The sequence below is a fragment of the Manis javanica genome, chromosome 14, assembly GCF_040802235.1.
Source record: "Manis javanica isolate MJ-LG chromosome 14, MJ_LKY, whole genome shotgun sequence".
NCBI lineage: Eukaryota > Metazoa > Chordata > Mammalia > Pholidota > Manidae > Manis > Manis javanica.
In genome coordinates this window covers 997919-1024759 of record NC_133169.1, presented here as the reverse complement: position 1 = coordinate 1024759, position 26841 = coordinate 997919, and the positions used below count along the sequence as shown (strand labels likewise).

Genomic DNA, 26841 nt, shown 5'->3' with positions numbered 1-26841 from the left:
GCCCACCCCCTGTCCACGGCAGGAAAACACACTTACATGTGAGGCTGAGGTCAAGAGTGAGGTCTTCAGACAAGTCTTCCTCCCCTGGACCAGAGGAATCTCTCTGTGCCATCCCTGTCTCAACACGACGGCCGGGATTTCTGCTCTCCTGTTGTGTTAACTATTTGCACATCTAGGTAAGGAAACAATTTCCTTAACCAAGTAAGAGCCCTGGCCTTTAGGACTGGCAGCGGGAAGAGACTCTAGTTAGAAAGGGTGGACTTCTCCTGGCACCCTCCTTACGGGGCACAGGTTCCTCCTGCTCAGCAGCCTGTGCCCCATCCCCTTTCTCCCGGGCAGAGGCCATCTGTGTTTCCAGACTGCCTCAGTTCTTGAAGTTCAGAGTCAAGATTTACTTTCTTTGATCAATCTTGCAAATTCTTTTCCATCTGAACATCTACCACATAACGCCCAGATGATCGATACTGGAAAGTACCCACCCATCCTTTTTCCCCCTTGTACACCCCGTTACTGGCACGCAGTCTTACTCTAAACTCAAAAGGATACCATCACAAACCTGTGTGAGAGGTTCACCAGTGAGTTTCAAACCCCCCTGAGTTGTGAGTTTCAAATGTGATGTTGTTCACTCAAGTTTCATATAAATCTATTTCCAGCCTAGAATGGAAGCTCCCTAAAAGCAGAGAACGTCATTTTACCTCTGCGTCCCGTTTCAAGCTCAGTGCCTGGCGTACGATTGGAAGTTAATATTTATCGATTTTTTTCAATTGTGACTTATTCTACAAAATTATGAAATTACATAGACATATAATGCTTACATATTTATAAAGTGGTAGAAATAGGCTGAGTTAATTTTTGTTAATTACTGTCCATGTTCATATACTTTTGAAAGTGATAAAATTTTAGACCAGATGGGACACAGACAACAGGTATGGCCTGGCATGGTCTTGGGCAAACTGGGGTGTCTAGTCATTCTGGGCATAAAGCTCAGCAGTGCTGTCCCATCAGCCGGAACTCCCGCTGGGACAAGATGCAAGGAGCGCCACAAGGTCACCAGCTGGCATCACATGCTTCTCCTTGGCCTCTTGCCTTGGTCACACAACCCTGTCCCTTGAGTCATCAGCAAAGCCACCTCTAGTCATTTGTTTAAAAGTTCAACTACTGTGCAAATTCCAGGCAGTCTCTTAGCTCCCCGACTAGTCTTGTTTCTTGGGCTTCTCCACCTTATCTTTCCCAGAATTCTTTCTGCTGCTCTGAATTTTAATTAACAGAATTCCCTGTTTTCCTACCATTCTTCATTCTCTCCTCTCCCTCCTAGGCCCTGACTTTGTATTTTGCTTTCATACCATTGTCTGCTTCTAAGGCTTGAGTCCAAAGCTATCAGTTATCCATTATTCCGTTTCCTGTGAACCTCTGACCCTTCATAAATTAAATTTGACAAAGTCCTGAGATTAACAAAGGAAATGCCTGAGTCACAGTAAGGGAGATGCACAGAAGTCCAATATACTTGGGAATTTTTCTACTCATCCCAGCAGTTCTGTAAAGATCCAGGAGAAATGCAGTGTGACTAGAAGTGTGCTCAGATGCAAAACACGAGTAACCTTTTCTTCCAAGAATTACATTTCTTTAACAGAAATTATTAAAGACAGAAATTATCATTCCTACACAAAATAAGTACTTGGTGGATGGATTCCTGTTGGAATGAGAACACATTTGGCTTTTGAATAGGGCAGAAAATCAATCATGAAGGGACTGGCCCCAGGAGGTGGCATCTGGGACAGAATCAATTCTTCCTGTCAGTAAAGTCCTCCGGAGAGACAGAGGACTCTGCGTGCATGTGTATGTGTGACCAAGTGCTGGGCCCGTCCAAGATGTCTCTTTAGACAAATTATGGGTAAAATAATTTACATTCAGACTCTGACATTGACTTTGTCATTTATTTCCAAGCAATTGGATAAAATGTCTATATGGTAATAATAGATGATCGCAAACTAAAATTACTAGAGACATAAATATCTCGGGTGATTTTGACTCTGAGTTTATTTCTCTGTACGCGGAGCCACAGAACTGTAGGAGACGGGGAAGAAGAGTTTCTGAATTTTTTCAGGAGGAGGTTACAGAGTAAGATCTTTTTCCCATTTTGGGAAAATAAAGCAGTCACAAAGTTAAGAGAGTGGTGGTTTCCCGGTTAAAATGCATGAACACACTTCCTGTTAAAGGAACTAGAGTTTGGAGCGTCGCAAACATCCGCGCCATTCTTTGAAAATGTGTCTCGGAGGCATTTCTTTAGAAAATTTTCCCATAAAATTCCTGGAGAAGCTTGAATACAGCAAAGCAAACAGGAAACAGAGTTCAGTCCGTGGAAGGTGCAGGGGAGAAAACCCGGTCTTTGAAAATGTGGCTGCCTCTGAAGGTCATCACAGTGCAGACGGAGGGAAGGCAGGGACCATACAGAGCTGGCACAGAGGCTGGTTGCGGGGCAGGCGCTGTGCCAGCGACCAGCAGGCTGCGTTTGAGTCTCTAAAGCTTTATTCTACCTTTTCACACAAATTCTCCCTCTGCAAGAAATGTCCCTCTTTTCCATACTATTTAAGACAAGTTCAGAATGAAGTCTGTAGAAATCCACCAGAAGTTTCTTTAGCCTAGAGTAGCAGAGGTCTGGAAGACTTTTCAGTCACAGCACATTTTAGAGTTTGGACGAGGTCCACCGTTCCTGTTCAGGTTTCTGTTAGCAGAACGGGGGTGGCCCCTGCTCCTGCTTGTCTCTTTGACGAAGTGATTTCGCAGAGCGGCCGGGTCTGTCGTCGCCACGTTCTGGGGTTCACTGCCAGCTCTGTAGCCGCACATCCGAGAGACGGTCTAGTGCCCGGAGTCCAGTGCATTGGGACCAGGACTCGAGTCCCACTGGGGGCACCTGCTGGGCGCGTGAGGAGGCAGGAGAAGGTGGAGAGCCGCGCAGCACTGGCGGCCAGCTGGACCAGTTAGCAGGTTTCCAGGATCTCGCTGCTGCCGGACGGCCAGGACAGCTCAGGAGTCCGTGCGGCCCCTGGAGGGACAGGGGCGCAACTGGGGTGCCTCACCCGGTGATGGGCTGCGGTGTCCCCGGGGCGGGGACCCCTCGCCTCTGCGGCCCAAACCCAGGCCCAAGCACCGCCTTGGAGTCCGCCTGCTGCCCAGGTGGATGCATGGGCCCTGCCTGCCTCCCATCTTGCCGTCGCCCCCAGCAGTCCAGGCTGATTCTCTGACAGCCCCGCTCCCTGTGTTAGCAGGTGTCACATGGTTCTCTTGATGTTCAGTCCATTTTCCTAAGTCTCAGCAGCTGGGAAGTTGTGGAAATATGTGGGACTAAAGCCGCAGGGTTCCTGAGAAGAGCTGAGGGGGGCAAACAAGCACGGCCCCCTGCCCCACGGTGCCCCTCGCATCGGCGGACCCTGCGTGGGGACTTTCCTTTGCACAAACGCACGCAATCCAGCGCAGCATGGCTGGGACATCTGGGAGCCCCGAGGCTGAGCACATTTGGTTCCTCCGCAAAGGCTCCCGCCTCGTTTGGCCAAAGGCACCCCTCGCACCTGCTCTCTCAGGGTGTCAGCACCCAGCACAGACAGGGAGAGCTGCGGCAGCCCCTGTATGACATTCGGGAGGCTCAGAGCCTCGATGGCCTCTTACCCTGTTCTGTGGGAGCTAAAACGCCCCCCTTTCTTAGTAAATTCAGACCGCCCAGCTCTTTGTCATTGTTGCTAACTTTTGCATAGTTTCTCTCCGACAGAGCACCTACCCTGTCCTGAGGGGCACCTCCCTTCACAGCCCCCTCCAGAGATGGTGGCCCACTTCCAGGTGTTATCCGAGTTCACTCTAAATTCCTCTGGGAGACAGAAATGGGAGCTGTGAGAGCCTGTCTATTGGTGACCGATGTCCTGGGGCCTCCCACCATCCTGGTGCCCAGAAGCAGCGTTTGTAGGCTGCAGGGAAGGCCCCTTGTGGCAGAGCCCCTCTCTGCTGGCTGCACCCCTATGATGCTGGGTTGGGGTGCGCACCTCCGCCCACAGGAAGGCCTTGACGCTGGCGAGCACCCCACCACCACAGCACAGTACAGGAAGCCCTGGAAACTCTGGCTGTAGTGGAGGAAAGAATCAAGATCACGGCGTCACACGTCTCCTGGCTGTTCAATGTATTGGGACCAGGCTTGTCCTCTCTGCCTGCAGCTGTTGATCAAGCACTCGAGTAAAGAGCCGCGGAGGCTTGGAGAAGTGGGGACCTATTTTCTCCTCTCAACGAGTTTGCTCTCCAGCTGAGGAGTGGACCCGTCTCCTCCACGGACAGCAGCACGTGCCGGTTGGCATGGGGAGGTGCGTCCCTCCCGGTCAGCACGAGGACATTCCCATTTCTGAGCCAAGGGCAGAAAGCCCTCTGTGGGGCAGGGAGTGGGAAGCAAGGGTCCAGGCACATGTGAGAAGTGGGAAGTTAAAGCAGACACAGCAGGTGTGTGGCTGGGCTTCCAGAAGCCGCTGCGCCAGGTGCATTCTTCACCCTTGATGACCTGCCCACCACTGCGTCCAGAGCGACAGGCTAGAACTGTGAGCTGGAGTCGAGGTGCGGTGGGAGGGGACGTGGGGCTGTGCCGGGTGGGTCTGGAGTTCTGTTTCCTCCAGTTCTGACCTGGGGTTTGTAAACTGTAAAAAAACAAATGCAATTTTCCACAGAAGTGAACAAAGCCCCTGTTTAGTTGGGAAAACAGGATGGCTAAATATTATGAGAACCACAGGCCCAGCACGGAGTCCCATCACCAGGCCAGGTCACCAAACTGCGGCTTAATGCCCAACCCTTTTACCAACCAACTATAGGTTCAGCCTCTCCCAGATATATAGTCTTAACTGGTTAACCAGGAATTTTCTGGCCAGCACCAGTGTGGTAATCTGTCACGTATGCTGTCCACTCTTCAAAGGAAGATGAGGTAAGCCACCTAAAAGACCATTTTGTCCTCGAAGCAAGGTGACCACACACTAAATAATCCTTTTTTCTGCTGATGACTTCCTTTAAAATTTTCCCTTTCTGCAGCCCTTTGGAGCATCTCTCTCCTTGCTGGGTGGGATTCTCCCTGGTTCATCAATCACTGGATAAAGCTGATTTGACCTTCACATTTACTTGGTTGAATTTTTTTTTAACAATCCTTGGAAATAATTTCCACTCACACATAGGAACCACGTGCAAGGAACCATGGGTAGTGCTCGGCGTTAGCGTATTGTGTGAAAGAACTGTTAAGGAGGTACTATCATGAACCCCGTTTTATGGATGGCAAAACTGAACTTTTAACCTAAGGTATCGGACTCCAAAGCACGTCTTGTGCCTCTTTAAATGTTTGAGTTAAACTATTAATAAGATAAATCGACCTGAGCATCCTCTTGGATTTGTTACCATAATTCCTATCTCGTCTCCTTGCAGCCGTTGGGCAGCTGTGGTAACCCCTGCCTCACCTTGAATGCCCACAACTCTCCAGTTCTCAGGACGGGGCTTCCGTGCACTTGTTTTGCTCCCTACGGGCTGAACTTGTGCTGAGCTCCTGTTCTGTGTCTCCTCTGCCCGTGGACTGCCAGGTTCCTGGGTGACACCTCATGGGGAGTCTGATTCACCTCGGAGAACTGACATACCCATTGGCCTGAAAACCCTTGATGCTATTGGCATGGGATGCTATCCAGGGTGCTGCACCCCCTCAGTCCGCCCGCACAGCTGTCAGGGCCTGCGGTTCCTCATCTGGCCGTGGGCCCGGGGTTGCAGCTGTGCGCTTGGAGGTGCGGTACCCCAGGTACGAGCCTCTGCATGGTTATATGTACATTAAGGATTTATGTAAATATATGTAATTCTTAATGATGTGTGCAAATAAGTTTCTAAAACTACGACTTTCATTTCAGAAAGGAAGCATGCTGAGAAATATTTATGATGAAAGGAGGCATTGGTAAGATTACAATCCCTGAGGTGTTGAGAGGAGGAAAAGTCCAGATTCTGGTTCAAGGTGAGGAACATGATAAATATTAAATATAACCTAAGTCAGGGTTCTGAATATTAAATGTCCGTATATGTAAAGGTCTTCTGCCCTGTGTATAATAAATACTGAACATTGTTAGCTATTGTGATCATTATTAAAATGGGGATGATATATAACTCATGAGGTTATAAATATTAAGTGAGATCCTGTAGAGTGCCTACTTAACAGATATCCAAGTATCACCATTTCATTGAATCTTGGAGGTACCATTATTTTAGGTACCACCAAGAAAGAAAAAAATACTGCCAACTATACTGTGCTTATAAATAGTAAGGCAGATCCCAATTTGAAGTGTTAAATATGAAAAATTTTGCCCCAGAGCCAAAATAGTTTTTCCCCCTTTCTCCTTCCCACTACTTAACTAGCAGGGAGTGTACGCTCCCCAGAACCGGGAATTCTCTTGCCTGTTTCCCCTCCTCCCAAGACTCGAGGCCTCGTCTCCTGCTTCCTTGGCTCCAAGCACCGTGGGTTTCCGGCATCACTTTTATACTCCCTGCCATGACGCCCCTTCATTTTCTCTGAGCACCTCAGTGTGAATTCAACTGCTCAGCATACTAATTCTCATGATACGAGATAAATGAATATAAAAGTAAAACACAAACTTCTTCCCAGTCCCCTAAGGCCTGCAGTCTAATGTTTAGGGTCAGTGTGTTTAGTGATGTGTACATATGCCCTTAGATTAAGGGCATGGCGACGTGACCAGGGACTTCATATGAACAGGAACTAACAAAGACTGGGAAGGAATTCACACTTGAGAAAGAAATGGCAGGTGTTCCTGGGAACAAATTTATATAATGTTAACAATGGGAGAAAGGTCAAATAGAACAAAGGTGGAAAATAGGAACCTTTCCTCAAAATGACCAGAGATCTCAACAAATGCTCAGGGACCCTATTTTCTTGGTCTCACCCAGCAAGTGTAAGGTTGCTCATTTAGCTGGTCTGTTCTTGGATAAACAAAACCAAACAAACATCATTATTATCAGGAAAAATAGCAGCAAAGCAGAAATAGAACACTCAACGTTTCTGGTTATTCTGTTTATTCCAATCACGGCATGCAGCGGACATTAACTAGGGTGCTTAAAAGTCATTTCAATTAGGAATCTCTTCAGTCCTTCATCAATTATTTCAAGAGTTTTAGTCTCAAATACATTCTTCTCTTCTACAAACTTCTGAAAGAGATGAATCCCTCCGCCTACACCAAAATAATGTGCTTTGCTGGCTAAAAGCACCCTTCCATTTTCATCTAACAATCTAAGGAACGTTTGGTGCAGAGAACCGTAAGAATCCGGATTGTAAATGGTTTCTGAAGTGAGGATGAGATCGTATTTTTCAAAGAGTTTTTCACTGCTTAGTACGAGCTTACAAAACTCAGACCACTCCCCAGAAAAGAACCGGCACTTACGTAGTTTCTGTGCCCCTTCTGATTTCCTGCACCTTTCCAAACCTGCTTTGTTTACACCCTGTCCTTCGTCTTCCAAGGTGGCGTTGGCCACTGCATTCGGTAAGGTCACTCCGTCGATCACGGTGCTGTTGTAGTCCTGAAAGTGAACTTCTCTGGCCCCTCCCCTGAGCGCAGTGACACCCAGCAACCCTGACCCACAGCCAAGATCCAGCACCTTTTTCCCAGCAAATTTCACCTTGGTCTTCGTGAAATAAGCCAGGAGGTCAAAGGTACATTCCCATATTTTTAAGCCTCCCTCATAAACACCTGGAATTAGATCAGAGTGAGCAGAAAGGCCTTCGGCAGCGGCGCTCTCCCCAGCAGGGTTCTCCTTCAACAGGGCAGCCTTCGCTGCTGGCCCGTCAGCGGGCTGGGGACCTGGTAGCCTCTCCACCCTTTTATTTTCTAACACCTTCTTTAGGTCTTTAGGCAGAGCATGCTCTCTGGCACCTGCTGTCAAGCGGGGCTGTGTCCCAGGTGGCTCCGCGTCACCCCAGCTGTTAGGTGCCCTCAGGGCGCTGTCTGCGTCTGGGGAGGGGGCCGCCCTTCCCGCTGCCTTCGGCCGCAGAGGATCCCGAGGTGGGTCAAACCGTTCTGCACAACACTCTCTGCCCCTGTGGTTACCTTTCTGGCTTTCTGAGACTGGAGGCTCTTGTAAGGAATCCAGGGCCAGGGCTCCATCTCCAGGGGGCGATAGTTCGCTCTCCAGATGGCCTTCTATGGTGAAATTAAACTGGAAAGTCATCCTGCCATTAAATGCACACAATCCTTAAATTCGAAGGAAGATTCAACTTCTGGACGGACGGGTGGCGCACGCGTAACCTGCCCCAGTTATTCAATTAGTTCGGTTGGCGCTGCAGTTACAAATACTCAGAGATGTTTCCAAATGACTCGGAAGGTCTCCGCCCCTTTCACATTCTTCGCCCGGGCAGCCGCGGGTGAGCGTCCGCGGACACCTGCGCCCCGGGCACCCGGGGGCCGCGAAGCCGCAGTTTGGGGCGGCACCTCCGACGAGGGCCGGGCGCGTGGCCAGCCTGCAGGCGGCAGGGCGCGTGGGGCCTGTCCACGGAGCCCGCCCGGCCCCCTTCCCCGCGGGCCCAGCTCGAGCCCGACTCGGCCTGCCCCTCAAGGGCCGGGCGCTCCCGGAGCCTCCACGTCCCGTGCAGGGCCAACCAGGCCTGGGGACGCTCGCGGCCCTCCGGCTCCCGGCCTTCGGCGCCCAGAATCCGGCAACACGTGGAGCCTCCGCGCGAAGAGCGCGCACCACCGAGTCGAGTCCTTCGCGTGCCAGACAAGCCGCCTCCTCTCTGTGGTTAGTGGGGGCGGCCAGCGGAGAGCTCGCAAGGCCTGCCGGTTCGGCGGCGAGCTTCCGGTCCCGGCGGCGGGCTTCCGGTCCGGCTGGGAGCTGGCGGGGCTCGGGCGCGGCGGCGGCATGTCTGAGGAGCGCGCGGCGCCGGCGAGCGCCGTGTCCCTCGGGGAGGTGAGGAGCTGGCCGGAGGCGCTGTGCCGCCGGGAGCTGCCCTCCGTCCTGCCCCAGCTGCTGATATCCTTCTCCGGCCTCCGCGGGCGGGTCCGGGCGCGCCCGAGGCGAGCGGGGCCTGGGCTCGGCGGGGCGAGACTGCCGGCGCTCGCACGCCCGAGTGGGGAGCCCGGGCGCGCGCCTCGGGCTGAGGGGCAGCGGAAGGCCGCGGTTCCCCGGAGCCGAGGCTGCAGAGGGGCTCGGAAAGGGACGTGCCCCCGGCCCTCCGCCTTTCTCCGTAGCTGCGGGCTGGAAGGAGCTGCTGCCCAACCGGCCTTCGCCCCCTGGGTTGCGGTGACTTAACCGCCTCGTCCGCTGCAGGCCGTTTTCGGTAGCTTCCTTTGCGGTTGAAAGTGTGTCTGGGGTCCTAGCCCTTCGTTGTCAAAGGTACCTTTTAAAGTTACATCTTTGAGCTCACCTTCAACGTAAAGCTACACCGAAAACAACACTCCCCGAGAGTCTCAGGTTTTTACAGCTAAAGCCAGGTGTAATCAGCGCTGCGGAGAAGTCCGTGACCCGGGCATTGGCACGATCCCGCGGAGGTGCCCGAGCGCGCCCTTAGCCGTCCTGCAGGTGCGGAATTGCTGTTCTCAGGATTTGGCTTTCGATTCCTACTGCCAACAGTTAAAAGTACAGAATATGTACCATGCGGGGTGTGAGGGTTTGGGGGAGCAAGGATAAGGAACACAGCTTGTAGAGCGGACTTCGGTGATTTCAAGTCAGCATCCCCACCTGATTTTGCATCTCAAACTTCCCCAAGGACCCAAACATGTCCTCCCGCTTTTTTCATTTAGATAAGTGGCTTCCCCAGCTGAAACCTTTAATTCTCTCTCACATCCAGTCAGCAAGTTGTTTCTGAATCCATCCACTTCCCTCCATCTCCGTTGCTGCTGCTCTGTTCCAAACCCCATCACCTCTTCTCACCTGGACTATTGTTAATAGTTTCCTTGCTTCTACTCATGTTCTATAATTGACTCCAAAAAAACTCAGAGTGGAAAACATACTATTGTGTCGTTTCCTTTTTAAATCACCTCCTATTGGCTTTTAAAATGAGGATAAAATCCGAACTTAACCTTTGAGGGCTGGGCTCCTTGTGATGTAAGCATTGTCATCTCCTGCCTAGCTTATCACACCTTATCTGCAGATACGGGAAGCTCACCTGTCTCACGATGATGCTTGTTGACCCCTCAGCCTAGTTCTTCCAGCCCTTTGTACATCATCTTATTTAGGTCTCGGCTCATATGTCACTTCCTCCATGAGCCCGTTTCAGAGCCCTCAATCTTAAGTAGTCACCCCAAAACTCCAGTTTGTAACATGCTTATCACATTACCCTGTTCAGTTTTCTAAAGAACAGTTTTACTATTAACAGAAATTAGCTTGTTTTTCATTTTTCGTCACCTGCACTGTAAGTTTTACAAAGGCAGGCATTTTGTCTTCACTGTATCATCTTCAGCATCTAGACTAGAGTCTGGCACATCTCAGCATTCAGTTAAGGGCTAAAAATGCTGTCATGTTTCAAAATGTCTGAAGGTCTCATTAGACAATTTTTTCCCCCACCTTTTGGTTGTATTTTACCTTCAACGTAATTTTTGACAAATGAAAGAAAAGTTTTCCATAAATCCTCAATCCCAACACCCAAACATAATTATTTTCATGTTTTGTATTTTACATACTCTTTTCCAGTCTTACCTGCATGTCTACATAATCATAAGTTGTGTTTCATTTTGAAAGAGACTAGGCATTTTTTGGCCTTTACTGAAATTTTTCTGTTCTGTTAGTAAGATTTCAGGAGAATCAGTTCTTGTATTAGTGTAATGGGGTTATGGTTTATTTTTCGTAGTGACACGTTCTTTAACACTATCATTTTTTACAGTACAACATCTGGATGGTATATGAGTATGTAGTTTATAACGTGGTCACTTGTGTAATGAACGTAGGATAATTTATTGACGTGTGTCTGTAAGCTGCCGCTGTGTGAGAAGAGCCTCAGTCTGAAGGTTGGTAACCTGGGTGTGCAGGAAGCATGAAAAGAGCAAGTGATGAATGGCTTAAGATGGGCTCAGAGTACTGTAGACACACTGAGGAAGAGGAAATTTCCTGTTGTAGAAACCAGAAATCCACAGATTATTACAGCAGTTTCTCATCTTTCAAAAATGCGTTGTGGCTACAGCTAATTTGAAAAGGCAAGTTTATCTCTGAGCAATTTTGAAGATATTTCCTTGAAGTATTTTCATTGTATTCTTTGCTTTTACCTAATAAATGTTTTTAAAAGCAAAAAAAATTAAGCCAGTAATTTGAGCCTAAATTCAGTCTCTTACTGATCACTGCTTCAGCTTCAAGAAGGGTCCTTTGTACATTTATTCTTAGTAAATAGTGAATATCCTATAATTGTGATACTAGTATCTTCCTTAATTTTTTTACTCTATGTATCAGCATTCTGACAACTGGATGGAGCATATTCGTAAGTAGTCTTACTGCACGGTTTCCTTTAAGGTCTAAATCCCACACATCTTCATGTTATTCCCTTCTGTTGATCTTCCTGTACAGTCTGTGGAAACTTCATTTACTTAATGACCAAATTATTCCAAATTTGAGTGCTTAAAAAGTTTAAAATTCCATTTTAGATAGATACAAAAGTGTTTTGTGTGATAATGCATGTGTAAGCACACAGTAAATTTGAAGTGTTAATTTAAACTGTTAAACTGGTTAGACATATGTAAAACATTCCCAGCCTGCTTAATAACCCTCAGCCTCAACTGCATTAAGTGTCAGTTAGAAAATACTTTCTCAGTTACGAAAAGCTGATTGCTTAGGTGGTGACAGATTTGTCTTGTGGAAAAAGTTGACTTTCTGTCTTTATTTGTTCATTCATTGTATTTGATGTGATTTATTTAGTTAGGAGAAGAGGTGGAGGGTTAAGACTGGTCTGCACAGTTCATGGATTCTGTTTACATTGCACTTGGTTGTGGAATATTTGTAAATTTGAAGCTGTGTTGCCTGGTGGGGTCTAGTTTTTTTTAGTAACAATTATTTTTTATCCTGAGTATGAGAGTTACTCATTGTATCAAATTTGAAACATGCACAAAAGCAGGAAAGATAATTAAGCATCCATTAATCTAAAATGGTTAAGATTTTGGTACAGACATTCTCATCTTGATGCTGTATATTCCTGCCAGCCTGTCTGTTATTCTGTGTATCTACACATTTATTTGTACTAGAATTGGGATTATACTACTTTGGATCCTTTTTCATTTATCCTCAAAGTATTGTGAACATTTTTTCATGGTTTTAAGTAATCTCTGAAGTCACTTTAATGATAGTAGATCATTGCCATCCATTAACTTATTCTCATATGGCTAGATGTATGGGTCTCTCCTTCTCCTGGGTTCAGTCTTGGTTTTTTGGCTATTATTTCAGAACTTAACAGTTTCTCTATGTAGAATAGACCATTTGAAACTGTACAGAGCTCTGGGTGGGTCGTACTTACACATTCTTGCATTTGGAAGAGGGCAGTGGTCTTTCTTGGCTGTCATGACTTAATATTTCTACAAAATATGTTACTCTTTTGCTTTATAGAAATTCTGAAAGTTATTGTGGAAATGTTTTTACCTCATATGAACCACCTGACACTGGAAGACACTTTGTTCTCACAAGTGCTGCCAAAGGTACTGGACTGTTAGCACCTCAGTCAGCCTGCGTGTTAGGAAGGCTGCTGAAGTCTAGCCTGTTTTAGATCATTTATTCTTAATTGTGGCTTTTTCCTGCAGTGTAGCCAACATATTTGAAATACAAATAAAGCAGTAATAATAGATCTTATGTGAGAATAGGATGGTATTAATGTGATCACCAGGTGATCAAAAACTTATATTTTTCGTTAGTATGGATCTTTTATAATTGAATATGCATTATTTGTAGCCAATTTAATATCCTCTTATATTTTAATGAAATGAAAATTTGAATAGCCCCTTTGTTGTATCTTCTCTGAGAGTTTGTTAATAATTGTGATTTTCACTGTGTGAAAAATGGTGCCAAAATTTCTTAAGTAACTCTTTAAAAAAAACTGGATTGATAAAATAGACCAACTCAGAGAAAACAGTAAATGTACTGACCACAGTTACCATTTAGATACACATTACACTTTTCTCGCTGAAAAGCACAGTCCTAACTTTGTTTTAACTGAGAGTGCTAAAGGTACTTTGTTGCCAAAATGAAGCATTTTTTAATGATAATTTTTATTGGAATTGATTTCAAGGTTTAGTTTTTAAGTAAATAATCTGCATTCCTTTTACTCATATTTACTCAGTTGTTCTGTATCTAATGAGTTTCTTAGAATTTGTTCTTGACCACCAGGAAGAGGTCCAGCTATTAAAGAGATGAAAAGAAGAATTTTGAGTGTTAAGAGGTTGTGGGAAACAATATCCTCCTCGATTGTTTGTGTTGTTGGCTGTGTGTTATTTTTGCAAGGTTTAGGCCATTTAAGTTGTGCAAGATCTGGTTATTAAGGTCTTAGGCTGGTTAAGTTTTCACAAAGCGACTTAGTTCTGAGGCACTTGCTGTGCCTCTAACCCAGGAAGGGAAGGTATTTTTACTATTTTGGGTGGATCACAGGGGAACTTGGTTGAATACAAGTGAACAGGGAATTCAGCACAAATTCATCAGCACCGCCAGAAAGTACCTTGTAAATACCTGTAGGAATGGCCATGGTTAAAATTGTCATCTCATATTGTGTAAAAACTAGCCTTTTCCTTTGTTATATCACCAAAACAATAAACTTTGATTTTTTTTTCTTTAATGGACGTTATTAAGTAGATTCAAACCACAGAAAAGGAAGACCAGTTTCTGTCTGACGTTTTTTTTTTAAAGAGATTGTATATAGAAATACTTTACATATATATATGTATGTATGTATGTTTACTTATATATTTGTCAATGTGTATATATTTATTAGGTGCAGGTAAGCTTGACAATATCCCATGGCTGATACGAATAGAAAGTCAAATCATTTGACTTTTTTCTTTACTTAGTTCCTTTTCCAGTGATTTCTGTTTCTCCTGTTTATAACCTGCTTCGTATTCACAGACTGTGGAATTATTTGATGACATGATGTGTGAATTAACCAGTCAAGCTAGAGGATTATCAAGCCAAAACGTAGAAATCCAGACCACTCTAAGGAATATTTTACAAGTATGTTCAATGTAATAGAAGGGGAGGTGGGGGAAGGAGCTTAAAGAGTGTGAAGATTTTTGTACCGATATATGTTCTTTATATAATGGCCCCATGCTGGAATTAAGTTGATAGAATTAAAGATAGGAAGGGCAAAAACATAAATTCTGAGTTTTTTATACACATTTGTGCTGAGTGAATATCTGAACTTGTATGGGAGACATATAGTCAAGATAGCATGCTCTGTCTATAATTTCAGAGCATATGTGTAGAATGCCTGTCGTGTGCTTTGATGTGTGGGTTAGGATTCCAACTTCTTTTTTTCCCTAACCAAATGGCTAGCAGTTGTCCTGGTATTTGTAGTTCTGGTAGACTGAAGTTCTGTGGAGGAGGAACATAGGACCCATTTTGCATTCTGCTGTGTCCCAAGCACCCACCATAGTGTCTGATGCCTTTTCGACGCACAGAAAACATTCTGAATGAAAATTCTTTCTTTACTCCCAGACAATGGTGCAGCTACTAGGAGCTCTTTCAGGATGCGTTCAGCATGTTTGTGCCACCCAGGAATCCATCGTTCTGGAGAGTATCAATAGTCTGCCCTCCTCAGTCCTTCATGTAATCAAAAGTACATTTGTACATTGTAAGGTGAGTGATGGATCTCAGGACACTTGAAATGGCCTAGCGTCCGTGGACAGGGTGGTTAAGTGAAATAGTGTTTGTATAAAAGAGTCTGCATTTTATCCTATGTTATTAGAATGGACTTTTTCCATAGAACGAATAGCATTTAGATAAGTATTTTTTCAAAATAAGTGGTTATCAGGAAGTTGTAAATGGTGGGCTTTTGTGGTTTCTTTGTTGTTTCATCCCGTTCCCTCTTTATGAAGAAAGAAGTGATAAGGATTTGTGTCGGGTCACAGGGATCCTGAAATCGTTCTGTCCTGGCATTGGTGGATCACATGAATTCCCTGGTGGTCGGGTGCCTGTAAGGGACACTGACCCTTATTTAGTCCGTGTCTGCCTTCCTGGGGCAGCGTCAGGGCCTAAACCCTGTCCTTGTGCTGCCATCTGTCGGCCGAGTGAGGGTCAGTCCTGGTCACTGACCGGGTGTCGCGGAGCTCCCCAGTAGTTGTGTAACTGCAAGGCCTTTGAGGTCAGAAATCATGTTTTTTTCATGCCTACATCTCTTGAAGTACACTGTATGTGGATGTTTATTAAGCATTTGTGTAATGAGTGAGTTATGTGACTTGGTAAAAAGTGTTAAATTTAAGAGCTCTGATAGAATGAGTTAAAGTAATTTGGCTCTTATGCTGCTTATGATTTGCTCTTTTTTCTCTCTCTTTTTTTAAACTTGTGATCAGAATAGTGAATCTGTCTATTCTGGACATTTACACCTCGTTTCAGACCTCCTCCAAGCTCTCTTCAAGGAGGCCTATTCTCTCCAAAAGCAGCTGATGGAGCTGCTGGATATGGTCTGCGTGGGCCCTTCAGGAGACGAGAGCGGCGGCACTCTGAGTACGGCGGCAGGTGGGTCCGAGGACTTGCTCTTTGGTACGTGGTATAGATTGACGATACATTGCTTGTCAGTTAAATTACTGAATCCAACATTTTATCTAATGATTCATGATAATCTTACTCATTATGACTAAAAAAATTTAAATCCTACATGACAAGTTTTTTATCTAAATTTTAGGATTTGTAAGATAGACATGTGATGCCTTAGGAAATTTCTCCACAGTGATTAACAGAACATCACACAACTTTATACTCTCTGAAGGGCCCAGATTCTGAGGCAGGTTCCTTTGAGTTTTTAGACCACAGCTCATGTAGTAGGAAAGGAAGTTTGCGTTCCTTCCTGGGAGACAGACTTGTGTCATCCACATTTACACACTACACGCGAGGTAACACCCACCCACCGTGATAGGCTCTGTTCTGAGCCATGGCGGAATCGGCAGATGGCCACTGTGTTCCTGCCCTCACTCGCTGACGGATGGGGACCCAGTTGGAGGAGCAGTGCTGTGACCTGTAAGGGCGGAGGCTGTGATTGCGTCCAGCTTCAGTATAAGGAGAGTTCGTTGGTTTGTGTATCAGAACCATTTGCTCCTTCATGAACTGCCCCAAAATGTGTTGGATCAGGACACCCGCTCTTATCTACTCATGATCCTGTGAGTCAGAATGTAGGCTGGGCTCCCCTGGGACAGCTGTCTGTCCTACGTGCTGTGACGTTGCACGTGTGGGGTCAGCGGCCTCAGCCGGAGATTGGCCGAGGCCGAAACATCTTGCCAGCCATGGTGGGTCCCACTCCAGGCAGGCTCAGTGTCCCGGTGGTGGCATCAGGGCTTCTGAGCAGCACAAAATCAGCCCCAGAGTGCGGGCGTTTCCAAGGCTCTGCTGCCTTAGCTTTATTGCTTCCTGGTGGCCAAACCACATCAAGCCCAGGGTCAGTGTGGACGGACATTGCCCAAGGGTATAGACACAGGAGTGGGTATTGTGGCCATTCCTGCAAATAACCTACCACAGGCAGGCTAGAAGCCTTCCTTGGGTGCTATGCAAAGTCATTTAAGTCTTTGCGGGGTTTTCTTTCCTTAGCAGTTTGTCATTTCAGGTTAGAGTATCTGTAGAATATGTTAGTTATAATAGGGCACCACTTTCATTTCACTGAACATTTTCAGTTTTATTTAGGTGACACAGTAGGAATAAACTTCAAAAGTTAATTTTCTACAATTTATGAAAACCTTAAAAGTGTGACACTTATTATCAGTAAGGCTTTTCAAGAAGTTCTTTTCAAAATGCAGTAGGTATTTTAACAAATGTTAAAATTGTTCAATAGATAGCTGTTAGATGTTGGAGAAACTCAGCCCATGTGACATTTGAATGTCTTCAGAGTTCTGTTTATTTCTTTGTAGTTATTCATTCATTGTTGGATATCTGCTCTGTCATTTCCAGTATGGACCATGCGTTTCATGCCAATACTTGGAAATTTATAATTAAGTAAGTTTTTAAAAAAACTTTTGTAATACATTTTCCATGTCCAAAATCTTGCAAAGTTTTTGTATGGGTGTGTATAATGCTTACTGCACCACTGTCTGATAATCCAGGTACTGTTCATGTAGGTCCCAAACCAAACTGAACTTCTTTGCCCTGCTGCCTCTGAGATTCAAACAGTAGTTATACCCAGTTAGTAGTACTTCTGAAAGAATGGGCTTCGGGCCCCAACCTCTGGCCTGTTACTCAGTTAACCGACTGTCACATGTCCTAGTTCCAGGCTTGGACAAATGCCCAGTTACAATGACAGCTAAATGTCAGCCCTTCATTGTTTGCTGTTAAGTTGTTCAAATTTAAGTCCCTTTATGAAGTAATTTTAGTTGGAGCATTGTGAAGGGTCACTGGGTGTGGGGGTGGGAGGGGTCCAGTCGACATGCGAAAGGGGTTAGAACCTCTACTTTGCATGTGCATAGACACTAAAGGTCAGGGAAGCACTCCCAGGTTTTCAGTGCTTTTCCTGCGCACAGGTCACTAAGCTGCCTACGGATGCTAGTGCTGTGTGAGCGTGTTGCCTCAGCCCCACTGCGCGAGTGCGAGCCCAGTCCATGGCCCCTCATCCCAGACCCTTGGGCAGCTTGGGTGACTTGTCTAAACCTCAGTTTGCGCATCTGAAAAGGGGGAAGCTGGTAGCACCTTCGAGTCCAGTGAGAAGCAATTGGGTTTATCAGTGGAAGTGCTTAGAATGCTGCCTGGTGCATAGCGAATGCTCAGTGATAGCCACACACTGCGTTGTCGCTGAGTGCCTTCCATTCACGCCCCCTGGCAGTTCATTTTCTGTCTAGCATTGAGTCTGATCTTTTAAAAATGTAAATCAGATCCTGTCACCCTGCTGCTTAAAATCCATCCCATTTTACTAAGGGGAACTGCCAGATCCTCTGTCGCCCTGCCTGCCTCACCAGCCCGTCGCTGCTGCTCTTGGCCCCCAGACATTGCGGACGGTCCTGTCCCAGAGTCTTTTCACAGCTGTGCCTTCTGCCTAGGCTGGTGTCCTGGCCTCTGCACCTTGCTGACGCCTGCTTCTTAGTCCTCTGCTGAGGGGCCGTGTCTGCATGGTGGCACCCTGTGATATACCCCCACAGGAGTAAGCTCGATGAGGCTGCCATTGCAGCGTCCTGGGCTTTCTCGGCTTAGCACTTATCGCAGCTGTAATTGGTTGACTGTCCCGACAGTTATTTAGTGTTGTGTCTTGGCTGGACCAGAAGACCCACACCCACAGGGCAGAGACTGTGCCTTTTCATTTGCCTCCCTGTCCCCCGGTCCTAGCAGACCCGGCACACATGAGAGTTAATTTCTAAAGAGGAGTAGAAAGTCAGGAATGAACATGGCAGCTTCAGAGGTCAAGTTGGCATATTAGTTATGCCGCAGGTCACGCCTGTGATGCACTGGGGTTTTTACACGTCCCTCAAGTCTTGTTTTTATGGGCCTGAGTTACTTGATGTGTCACTCATGGAGACTGTTCTTTTTACCCGTTCAGGCAGAGCATTAAGCACCAGGCAATGATAAAGAGTCAGCTAAAACACAGCGCCGTGGTCAGCGGCTTGTGTGAAGACACTCTTCTCTCCTTCCACTCCTGTGTGCAGCTGGCCGAGCAGACGGCAGAGTCAGGTGCACAGGTAAACCCGCTCTGGCCGCGCTTCACACAGGAGCTCGCCGTTCCTCTGGCAATCGCTGTATCTCGCTTCTGTCTGGATTGGTTTATGTAAAAGGGTTTAATTTTGTTTCTGTTTTCCTTATTTCAGTGTGTGGGATTATTTTTAGAGCACAGTCACTTTCACCCAGAACGCTGCGCGAGGCACCCGTCCGCTCCCACTCCCTGAGGGTCAGCCTGTGCCCGCATTCACACACTGACTAGTCCGTCCAGGCCTTCTCCTTGGAGGCCTTTCCTTCTTTTCCACCTGTGACGAGACCCTAATCCTTAGTCCTGTGTTTATGTCAGGTGGTCTCGCACACTCAGTCAGCCTTTTCTTCCCCAGCCCATTGTAGCCTGTTGTGATGCTCTGTCCAGCTGTGTGTGTGTGTCTGTGTATGTGTGCGTGCACGCGCCATTCCTGTGAAATTAGTGTATACTTAGTGTACTTTCGTTTCAAGAAGCCATAGCGTTGACTTGGCATCCCATTTATGAAACACGTTGTGTTCTAAAAATGTGTAATGTGCTTATTGGGAATTGCAGTTCATTTTCCCATAATAGTGTTATGCATAGCACCTTTTGTTTTCAGACTAGACCTTAAATTTTATTTAACTGATAATTGTCCTAAATTGCAGGATAACAGCTACCTGTAATAATTGAGTGGGAAAATGAATGAAGTATTTCTTCCTAAAATAATGACCGCATCCCTTCCTGCTGTAGGCCTGTAGGCTCGTGTGGGGAAGTCCTTTGTACCTACGCTTTTCTGCCAGCAGCTGTTGGGTGGATGTGTTGGGGTTCACCTGGTTCCTCAGGATGGTCAGTGCCTGGGGCGGGGGTGGTCTGAACAGACAGCCTGGAGGAGGTGGCAGTGGGGGTGGGGCCTGAGGCTGGTGAGCAGGTGGGGAGCAGCCCTACGAGGGCTACTCTTTCCCCCTTTTCTCCGGTCTAGCCTCCCCTTACACCCCTTCTCTCTCCTTTTCCTTTTCTGGCCCCACCTCTGCGCAGCCTTTCTGACCCTCCCTTTGCTGAGGGGGAGGCACTTGGTTGGTATCCTGTGTTGGCAGGAAGGTTGTCCCCTTTTGCACCTTTATCCTGTGCCTCTGCATCCTCAGCCCCACCTCTTCCCAATCTCCTTCGTGCGTAGTTTGACACCACAGGCTCCCCAGGCATGGTGGGTAGGAAGAGGTTTCCTCCGCCCCGCGTGGCTCTTGTAGCTGCCTCAGAATCGAATTGATGTAAGAGTAACAGGAGAAAGAAATTTCATTGTAAAGCACACATAGGGAAGCCATAGGCATGGGTTCCAAATCCCGTCAGGGAGAATGAGGCACATGTGTCATCCTGAGCCAAGGAGAATGTCGTAGGGGTCTGAGACTTCAGAGGAAAAGGGAAGCAACTCACACAGGAAAGAGGAAGTGTTTGGTAAACAGATGTTTGCTGGGCCACACACAAGCACTGGGGCACAGAGGGGAGTTTCAGCAGACCCTGCCACATGCTCCTTGTCCACCCTACCTCGGTTATGTCACTGCAGTTTCTGTGGTGACAGCGATCTTCCTGGAACAGGCTGTCTATCTAAATTACTCTTATGCCATTGAGGGTTGGGGGAAGGTCAGAGGTTCTTTGTAAGTCTTGATTGTTTTCAACTCTGAAATAGTCTTCATGTCCAAGTGGCCTATCTTGGGGTGGCCTGCCCTTGGCTCCTCCAGTTGTAGGACGGGGAAAGCCCAAGCAGCAGGCTGTCCACGAGGTAGAGAAGGCCCGGGGGGTGCCTGACCAGGGTGGCTGTGTGTATAGAGTATGTAAGTTAGCTCATACAAACTGCTTGTGTAAAAATCAGAGAACTTGAATTGTAAACTATCCTAACTGTCCACACAGATTTTCCTATTCTCCTTGGGAGAGTTTGGGACACAAAGATGTGACTAGCTGCTCACTGTCCTTTACCTGAAAAGGAGCTTTGAGGTGGTCTGGTTCTCTTTAAATTCTGATCAGCAGTGCCCTCTGCCGTTCATGTTGGAGCAAACTTAATTATTAAGTCTACAAGGCAGTGGTTTCAAAAGGTCAGAGTAAAACCACCAGATCTAATAGGCACTGTGCTGTTCAAGAAGGCACCTGCGTGTAATAAAGTGTCTAAGGTTCCTGGGGCCTCCCTGACAGATCACCACAAACTGGCTTAAAACGACAGAAATGCGCTTCACAGTCTAAGGGTGGATGCCTGGAATGTGCCGGCAGGACCGTGTTCTCCCGGAGGCTCTAGGGGAGAGTCGCCCCGTGCCCCTCCTTGGCCCCCAGTGTCAGCCGTGTCTTGGCCGCTGCCTCTCTGATCACACGGTATCCCTCCCGCGTCTTCATAGCACCTCGGACGACGCCGTCCATTTGGGCCAGGGGCAGGTTCTGCTCCACTGGTGACCCTTTGACCGGAGAGTCACATTCTGAGGTCCTGGAGGTTAGGACTGCAGCCTGCCTTTCTAGGGGACACGGTTCAACCCTTAACAGCCCTTAAAGTTGAGATTTATTCTCTATTCTTGAACGTGGTTTCAAAAAGAATATTGTATTAGACTTTTTAACATAGTAGTTTTTTAGTCCCCGCTGCCTGTATTTTTTTATGAAGATAGGGAAATTTCTTTGTAAGGCTCTTAAATATGAATTTAATTACCAGTGTCATTCTTCCTTTTGTTTATATGATACAGAACTTGGTATTCAGGAAATAAACATATACTTCTATGTCTAGCTTATATTTAGGTTTATTGCCTGCTTCATTTAGATTTCATCAGTATTTTTCTCCTTTTATAAATAAAAAGGAAGAATGGTTGCTATCTGAAACATTGGTAGTGGTCTTCTTGCTTGTGTCCAGTCCCTTCTTTGTGATCAACTTTGTTTTAAACAGCTCAGTGACTCGAGATGGGGCAGTCTTTGTGTTGTATGCTTGCTTTTTGAAAATATCAAAGTAAAAGCTCCATGTTTAATTAGTTTGCTATTTGGTAATGAGCTTTCAACCAAATCGTGTACAATTTCCTTTTGGATGAACAAGAAAAATTTAGAAACTGTGTAGTTTCTATGGTGTAGAATTCATGTAATAAGTATTTTCTGAGTGTGTAGTCTGTGCCAGTAAAAATACCAGGTGCTAAGTTTAGTTACATATTCTGCCTTTGACTATAGTCTAGGTCGGGAGACAGATAAGCAGGTAAATACAGTGTGGTCTTTGGAGAACTGGGTTGGCTCGTGGGAAGAAAAGTAGGAGCCCAAACATGAAGTTAGGGAGGGTTTCCTGTTGTTATGATACCTAATTGAATAAAGTTCCTTACTCAGTGTGTTAGAAGGTCAGTGTAGACTAGCTCTTTAATCAGTGTACTTTGAAACTTCCATAGCACCATATAAGAGACTTCGTTATTGTCAAAGAAAGAATTGTGACCTAACCTATTTCTGCTGAGGAAAATGGACTGTTTCCAAATATTTTTAATAAAGTTCAGAATGAAGGGTTGTATCCAGTTAGTGGATCATCCAATTCCATTTTGATTGGTTTAATTAAGGCTTTGCTGTGTTGGTGGAAAGAAATCAAGCATGGTTAAGTGACATTGAAGTTCAGTTGTGTTACTTAATAGGAAATTATTCTCAGAGTTAAAGACAATGAAATACCTATTTGACTCAATTTTATGGTACTAATTTATTACAGCTCTTTGGGTTATAGTGTGTATCGCACATTTGGGTAACATAGAAGCAGTGTCATTGAGCTGAGTCATCTGGGAGTCAGATACTGCTTCAGCCTCACAAAGGCCTGAGTATACGCCCCACAGTGGCCCTGTGGTGGCCTCGTGACATTCCAGGGTCACGGGGTGGTTGCTGTAGGGCAGCATTTCAGTCCAGCGGACTCCATAGTCCTCCACCTCCCCCATGTACACAAGGCTGTCTTTGTTTTTCCCACTGTCTTACTGGTGTTCAAAGGTAATGCAGACTCAGAAAACCCTCAAACGTTACACAAACATCTAATGTGGAAAGTGAAGCCATACCTTCCTCTGTTAGAGACACAGGCAAGGCTTTGGTTTATTTGGGGGAGGGTAGGGAACAGATATTATCAAATAACATACTCAAAAACAATAACAGGATTATATGTAACTTGATTTTTTACTTAATTATTTTAGGGCATTCTGTGTCCATGAAGGTGTACTCCCTGATTCTTTTTAATAGCTCTGTGCTTTTCCAGTTGATGAATATACCATGCATTTATTTAACCATTCTCCAGTTGATGGATATTTGGTTCATTTACATTTCTGCTATATAAAGAATGTTGCATTGCACGCCTGGGCTAGTATATAGGATGTGCTTCCAAAAGTAGAACCCTCCTGTGTCAAGGAGTTTTAACACTTTAGCTTTTAATAATAATACGAAGAGTTTTTTATGTTCCTACATATGGTAAAAGAAAGCATTTATTACCTCAGTTCCTCCTCAGCTCTGGGATGTTGTCAGTTATTTTAATCTTTGCTGATCAAATAGCTTTCTCTTTCTTCCCCTCTAAATAATTAGGCTTTAATTTGGATTTTCTCAGTATTTATTAGAAATGTGTATTTTCTGTGAACTGCCTTATACCTTCTATCATTCTTTTATTTGTTATATTTTTCTTTTGGCTGTCGATCCCCATATAGCAAATAACAATAAGGTATTTAAATTTCTTTCACTTCCAGATCAACCAAGAATCATTACCTCTCAGTAATGCAGAGTTTAATTTTTTGGTGTTTCTCCATTGTCATTTGGTGTTTGTGTTGCTCCTGACAATAAGTCAGCGAAGAGCTGTGTCTTTTTGGAAAATGTTTACCCTTAAGTGTTCATTAAGAGATCTTTTTAGAAAGTTCAGCTAGCTTCATATTCTTTTATTCACTGTGCTTTCTTACTTACTTTTTTGAAACAGGATACTGTTGATTACAGATTATTTCAGAAAACGCTCAAATTGTGTCGCTTCTTTGCCAACTCCCTTTTGCACTATACTAAGGTAAGGCTTATGTTTTATAATGTATAAAGGTGAAATCTACAATAAAACAGAAATTGTCCTGTTTTTATCATTCTTGCCCAAAACAGTCCTTTGAAATTACTTTGTCAGGAGTATATTTTGTAGATTTTTTAATTTACTGTTGTTAATGGTTAAATATTGAACATCTCTTAAATCCTTTAAGTTGCAACCACCATCATTACTATTCTTGTTCAGTTCTCTGAAAAAATTATTTTTAAGCATAAATATAAGTAAACTTATTTCTATGAGGACAAATCAATTTCCAGAAGATACAGTTTGTCTTCAAAAACTGTATTTCTGCCGTATTTGTGTATCATGTTATTAAAGTTTAAATGTTTAGACCTTGGACCTGCCTGCCTGTTTGGGGACCATGAGGATAGCAGTGATAGCTGAAGATACAGGAGTAGAATAGGTAATTGCCAAGCAGATCATTCGGAGAGAAGAACAGAGCGCTAACAGCAGCCAGTCACACAGGTGTCATCACTAGCAGATCGGCGATGTAAGAAAACGGCCATGCTGGATCTGTTTCTCACGTGGTCTTCCTCTCCCAAGGGGGGAGAGGGGTCTCCAGCGCCTGTTTGGAATGACAGCCCTTGGCAGACACACTGACTGTCAGCACACAGGGCTGCCCTACTAGGTGCTAGGCCCCTGTGGGTCCTGCTGGGCAGCTGCCCCTACCTGTGTCGGCTGCTCTGGCCGCGGGGCCCTGCAGCTGGCAGGTTGCCTGTTCAGTGGCAGAGGTGTGTGGTGGCGGGGCCCTGCACCCTTAGCGCTGGGTGGGTAGTATATCTGATACTGGCCTGGTATATAGGAGGCAAAATTGCTCCTAATTAGCCATTTTCATCAATTCTTTTCTATCAGGGGACTTGAAAACTTTTTAAATTAATCATCAGCTTTTTTTCCCTTTGTCCTGTAACACAATAAAGACTATTTATTTTACCCTCTAAGAGTTGGCCTACCTGTAAGGATGTACTGGATCCTCAGCCTTACTGGCTTTAGCTGTGTGAGTAGATCAGGTTCTTGATATCTTGGCTTCCGTTTTGTGTTTTCTGAAATGGGGATGATAATGTAAGAGTTTTGAGAGGACTAAGGTTCCACGCAGCCCTGTACCTGAAGTCACGTGCGTGTCGTCTGAGCAGTAGGTGCCCCGTAGAGGGCGGCAGCTAATGGTGGTGGTGAACCTTAACAGTGGGGAATTTTAGGGGTGCAGCCCATCCTGCCATTCATTCTCATGCAAGAACCTTTTTCAGATGGGGCACGTCCAGGGTCTTTTTCATTGTGCCTGCCTTTGTGAGAGAGTATGTATCAGAAAGCACATTATACATGAGGAATGAATAGAGTTGTTCTATTTTTAGGAATTTCTTCCTTTCCTTTCTGATTCCTGCTGTGCGTTGCACCAGCTTTATCTCCAGATACACAGGTAAGAGTGCCAGGTGATTGTTGGAATGTAGCAGAGCCATTTGAACCATGCAGAGTTTAAGTGTATATCATTTTAAAATAAAACCTCGGGGTGATTTTTCTTATTGTCTTACGAATCTATCTGTTTGCATTAAAATAATTAGAGATGGAAGCTTTTAAAGAATAGGTTGTATGTGCGTCTTACTCACCTTTGTATTTTGAACTAGGACCTTGTGTCATCACTTAGTATAAGAATACAAAGGTAAGTAATAAGTTATCTTCGTGTTTTGGTAATGGTATATGGAGGCGAATGCCAAAGGCAGGAAGAAGAGGTTCTATTATTCATGTATATATTTGTATTGGCATATTGTTTTTTATCTTTGTTAATTTTTATTTTACTTCTGTGAGATTTGAGTAGTTAATTCCATCTCAGAAAAAATGGATTACTGACAAGTTTCATAGGGGCTGAGAGACACGAGAGACCAGTCGCCCCAGCAGAGCCGCCCTGACAGTGAACTGGGGCATCAGCTCCCCTCCAGCACTGCTCTTCAGTCTCCCTGACTTCATCTCTTTCTTCTTTACACTTCCTGCACCCCAGCACCTCCCCCGTTCCTCTCTGTCAGTTCCTAGAGCTTCTGTGAGTCCTGCCACCCGCCCGAGGCCTCTGCTCCCCTGTCCCCTGGAGGCGCCGTCCTCCCACGCCCTGGGCTCCTTCCTCCATGCCCGGGGGCCCTGCTCCAGCAGCTGCCCCTCTCCCTTCGCGTCCCCAGCCTTCCACCCCAGGCCTCCGCGGCTGCAGGCTGGCTACTGCTCTTCCTGTCTTGAAGGAGCCCAGATGAAATCCCCCCACAACAGGACCCCCCCAGGTACCTTCCCTCTCCTCCGGCCTGCTTACAGCAGCGCCCCTGGGGGAGGCCCTGCCGCTGCCTGCTCCCCCTGGAGCTCTTGCTCTTCGGCGTCTGGCCTGCCCCTTGCTCACACTCTTGGGGGACTCCTCAGTGACCCCCATGTCGCTGCATCCAGGGGTCAGCTTGGGCTTCATCACAGGTGACCCTTCCTTCAGAGCTCTTCCTTCTGCTGGCCCCTAGGACCCCTTTTTTCTGTCCTTGGTGCTCCTTCCTAGCCTCCCCAGTGGCCCTGCCCGTCTCCCCAGGTTTAGTTTGGGTGCCCAGGCCTCCGGCCTCTTCTTTCGGTGGCCATCCAGTCCGAAGACTGAATTTCCTCTCTTCTTGAATGTCTGACCACAGTCAGACCCTCTGCGCTTACATGACCCAAGTGGAACTCCTGGCCCCAGCCGTTCTGTGCCCCGCCAGCCCCCATGGAGCCTGCCCCTCCTTCCTCTTCAGTGTACGCCGCCGCTGCGTTGTGCGGGTCCATCAGGCCACGGCTGCCGCCCCATCATCTCTGACATTTTCTCATGCTCTCATACCTCACGTCCAGTCCATTAGCAAGTCGTCATTGTCCCCTTCAGTGTCAATGCAGGTAGTGGCTGTGTGTACTGAATCCAGCCAGTTCTCAGCTCTGGAACCCCGCCCTCTGACCCTACCCTCTGTTACTTTCTTACCTGGGCTTGGGCAGGGAGCGTCCTGGCCACTTGGCCTCCTGTCTCCTTCACTCT

General features: G+C 46.2%; 2 protein-coding genes across 15 annotated transcripts in view; one reads left to right on the top strand and one right to left on the bottom strand.

Moving 5' to 3' along the window:
- Positions 1-7057: 7057 nt before the first annotated feature.
- On the bottom strand, positions 7058-8484 carry METTL18 (methyltransferase 18, RPL3 N3(tau)-histidine). The gene has a single exon (XM_017679355.3). It carries the CDS (start codon positions 8221-8223, stop codon positions 7102-7104), a length of 1122 nt encoding a protein of 373 aa, XP_017534844.3. The 5' UTR covers positions 8224-8484; the 3' UTR covers positions 7058-7101.
- FIRRM (FIGNL1 interacting regulator of recombination and mitosis) overlaps positions 8335-26841 on the top strand; it is a 36876-nt gene continuing 18369 nt past the window's right edge. For 8 of the 14 annotated variants that reach the window (XR_012125312.1, XR_012125311.1, XM_073222133.1 and 5 more), the window contains exons 1-10: positions 8335-9021; positions 11419-11458; positions 12574-12662; positions 14077-14181; positions 14665-14805; positions 15519-15708; positions 17064-17148; positions 18677-18815; positions 23727-23807; positions 25181-25245. Coding sequence is in view for 9 of the 14 variants with exons in the window: in XM_073222133.1 (XP_073078234.1) it covers positions 8365-9021; positions 11419-11458; positions 12574-12662; positions 14077-14181; positions 14665-14805; positions 15519-15708; positions 17064-17148; positions 18677-18815; positions 23727-23807; positions 25181-25245 (1592 nt within the window). In the remaining 5 variants the exon portion in view is untranslated. Of the gene's footprint in view, positions 9022-11418; positions 11459-12573; positions 12663-14076; positions 14182-14664; positions 14806-15518; positions 15709-17063; positions 17149-18676; positions 18816-23726; positions 23808-25180; positions 25246-26841 lie in introns of those variants that run through there. The other 6 variants (XM_037024079.2, XM_073222128.1, XR_012125315.1 and 3 more) reach the window with 5 other exon arrangements.

Coding starts and splice junctions, on each gene's coding strand:
- METTL18 (XM_017679355.3), bottom strand. CDS start 8,223: ATGACTTTCCAGTTTAATTTCACCATAGAAGGCCATCTGGAGAGCGAA.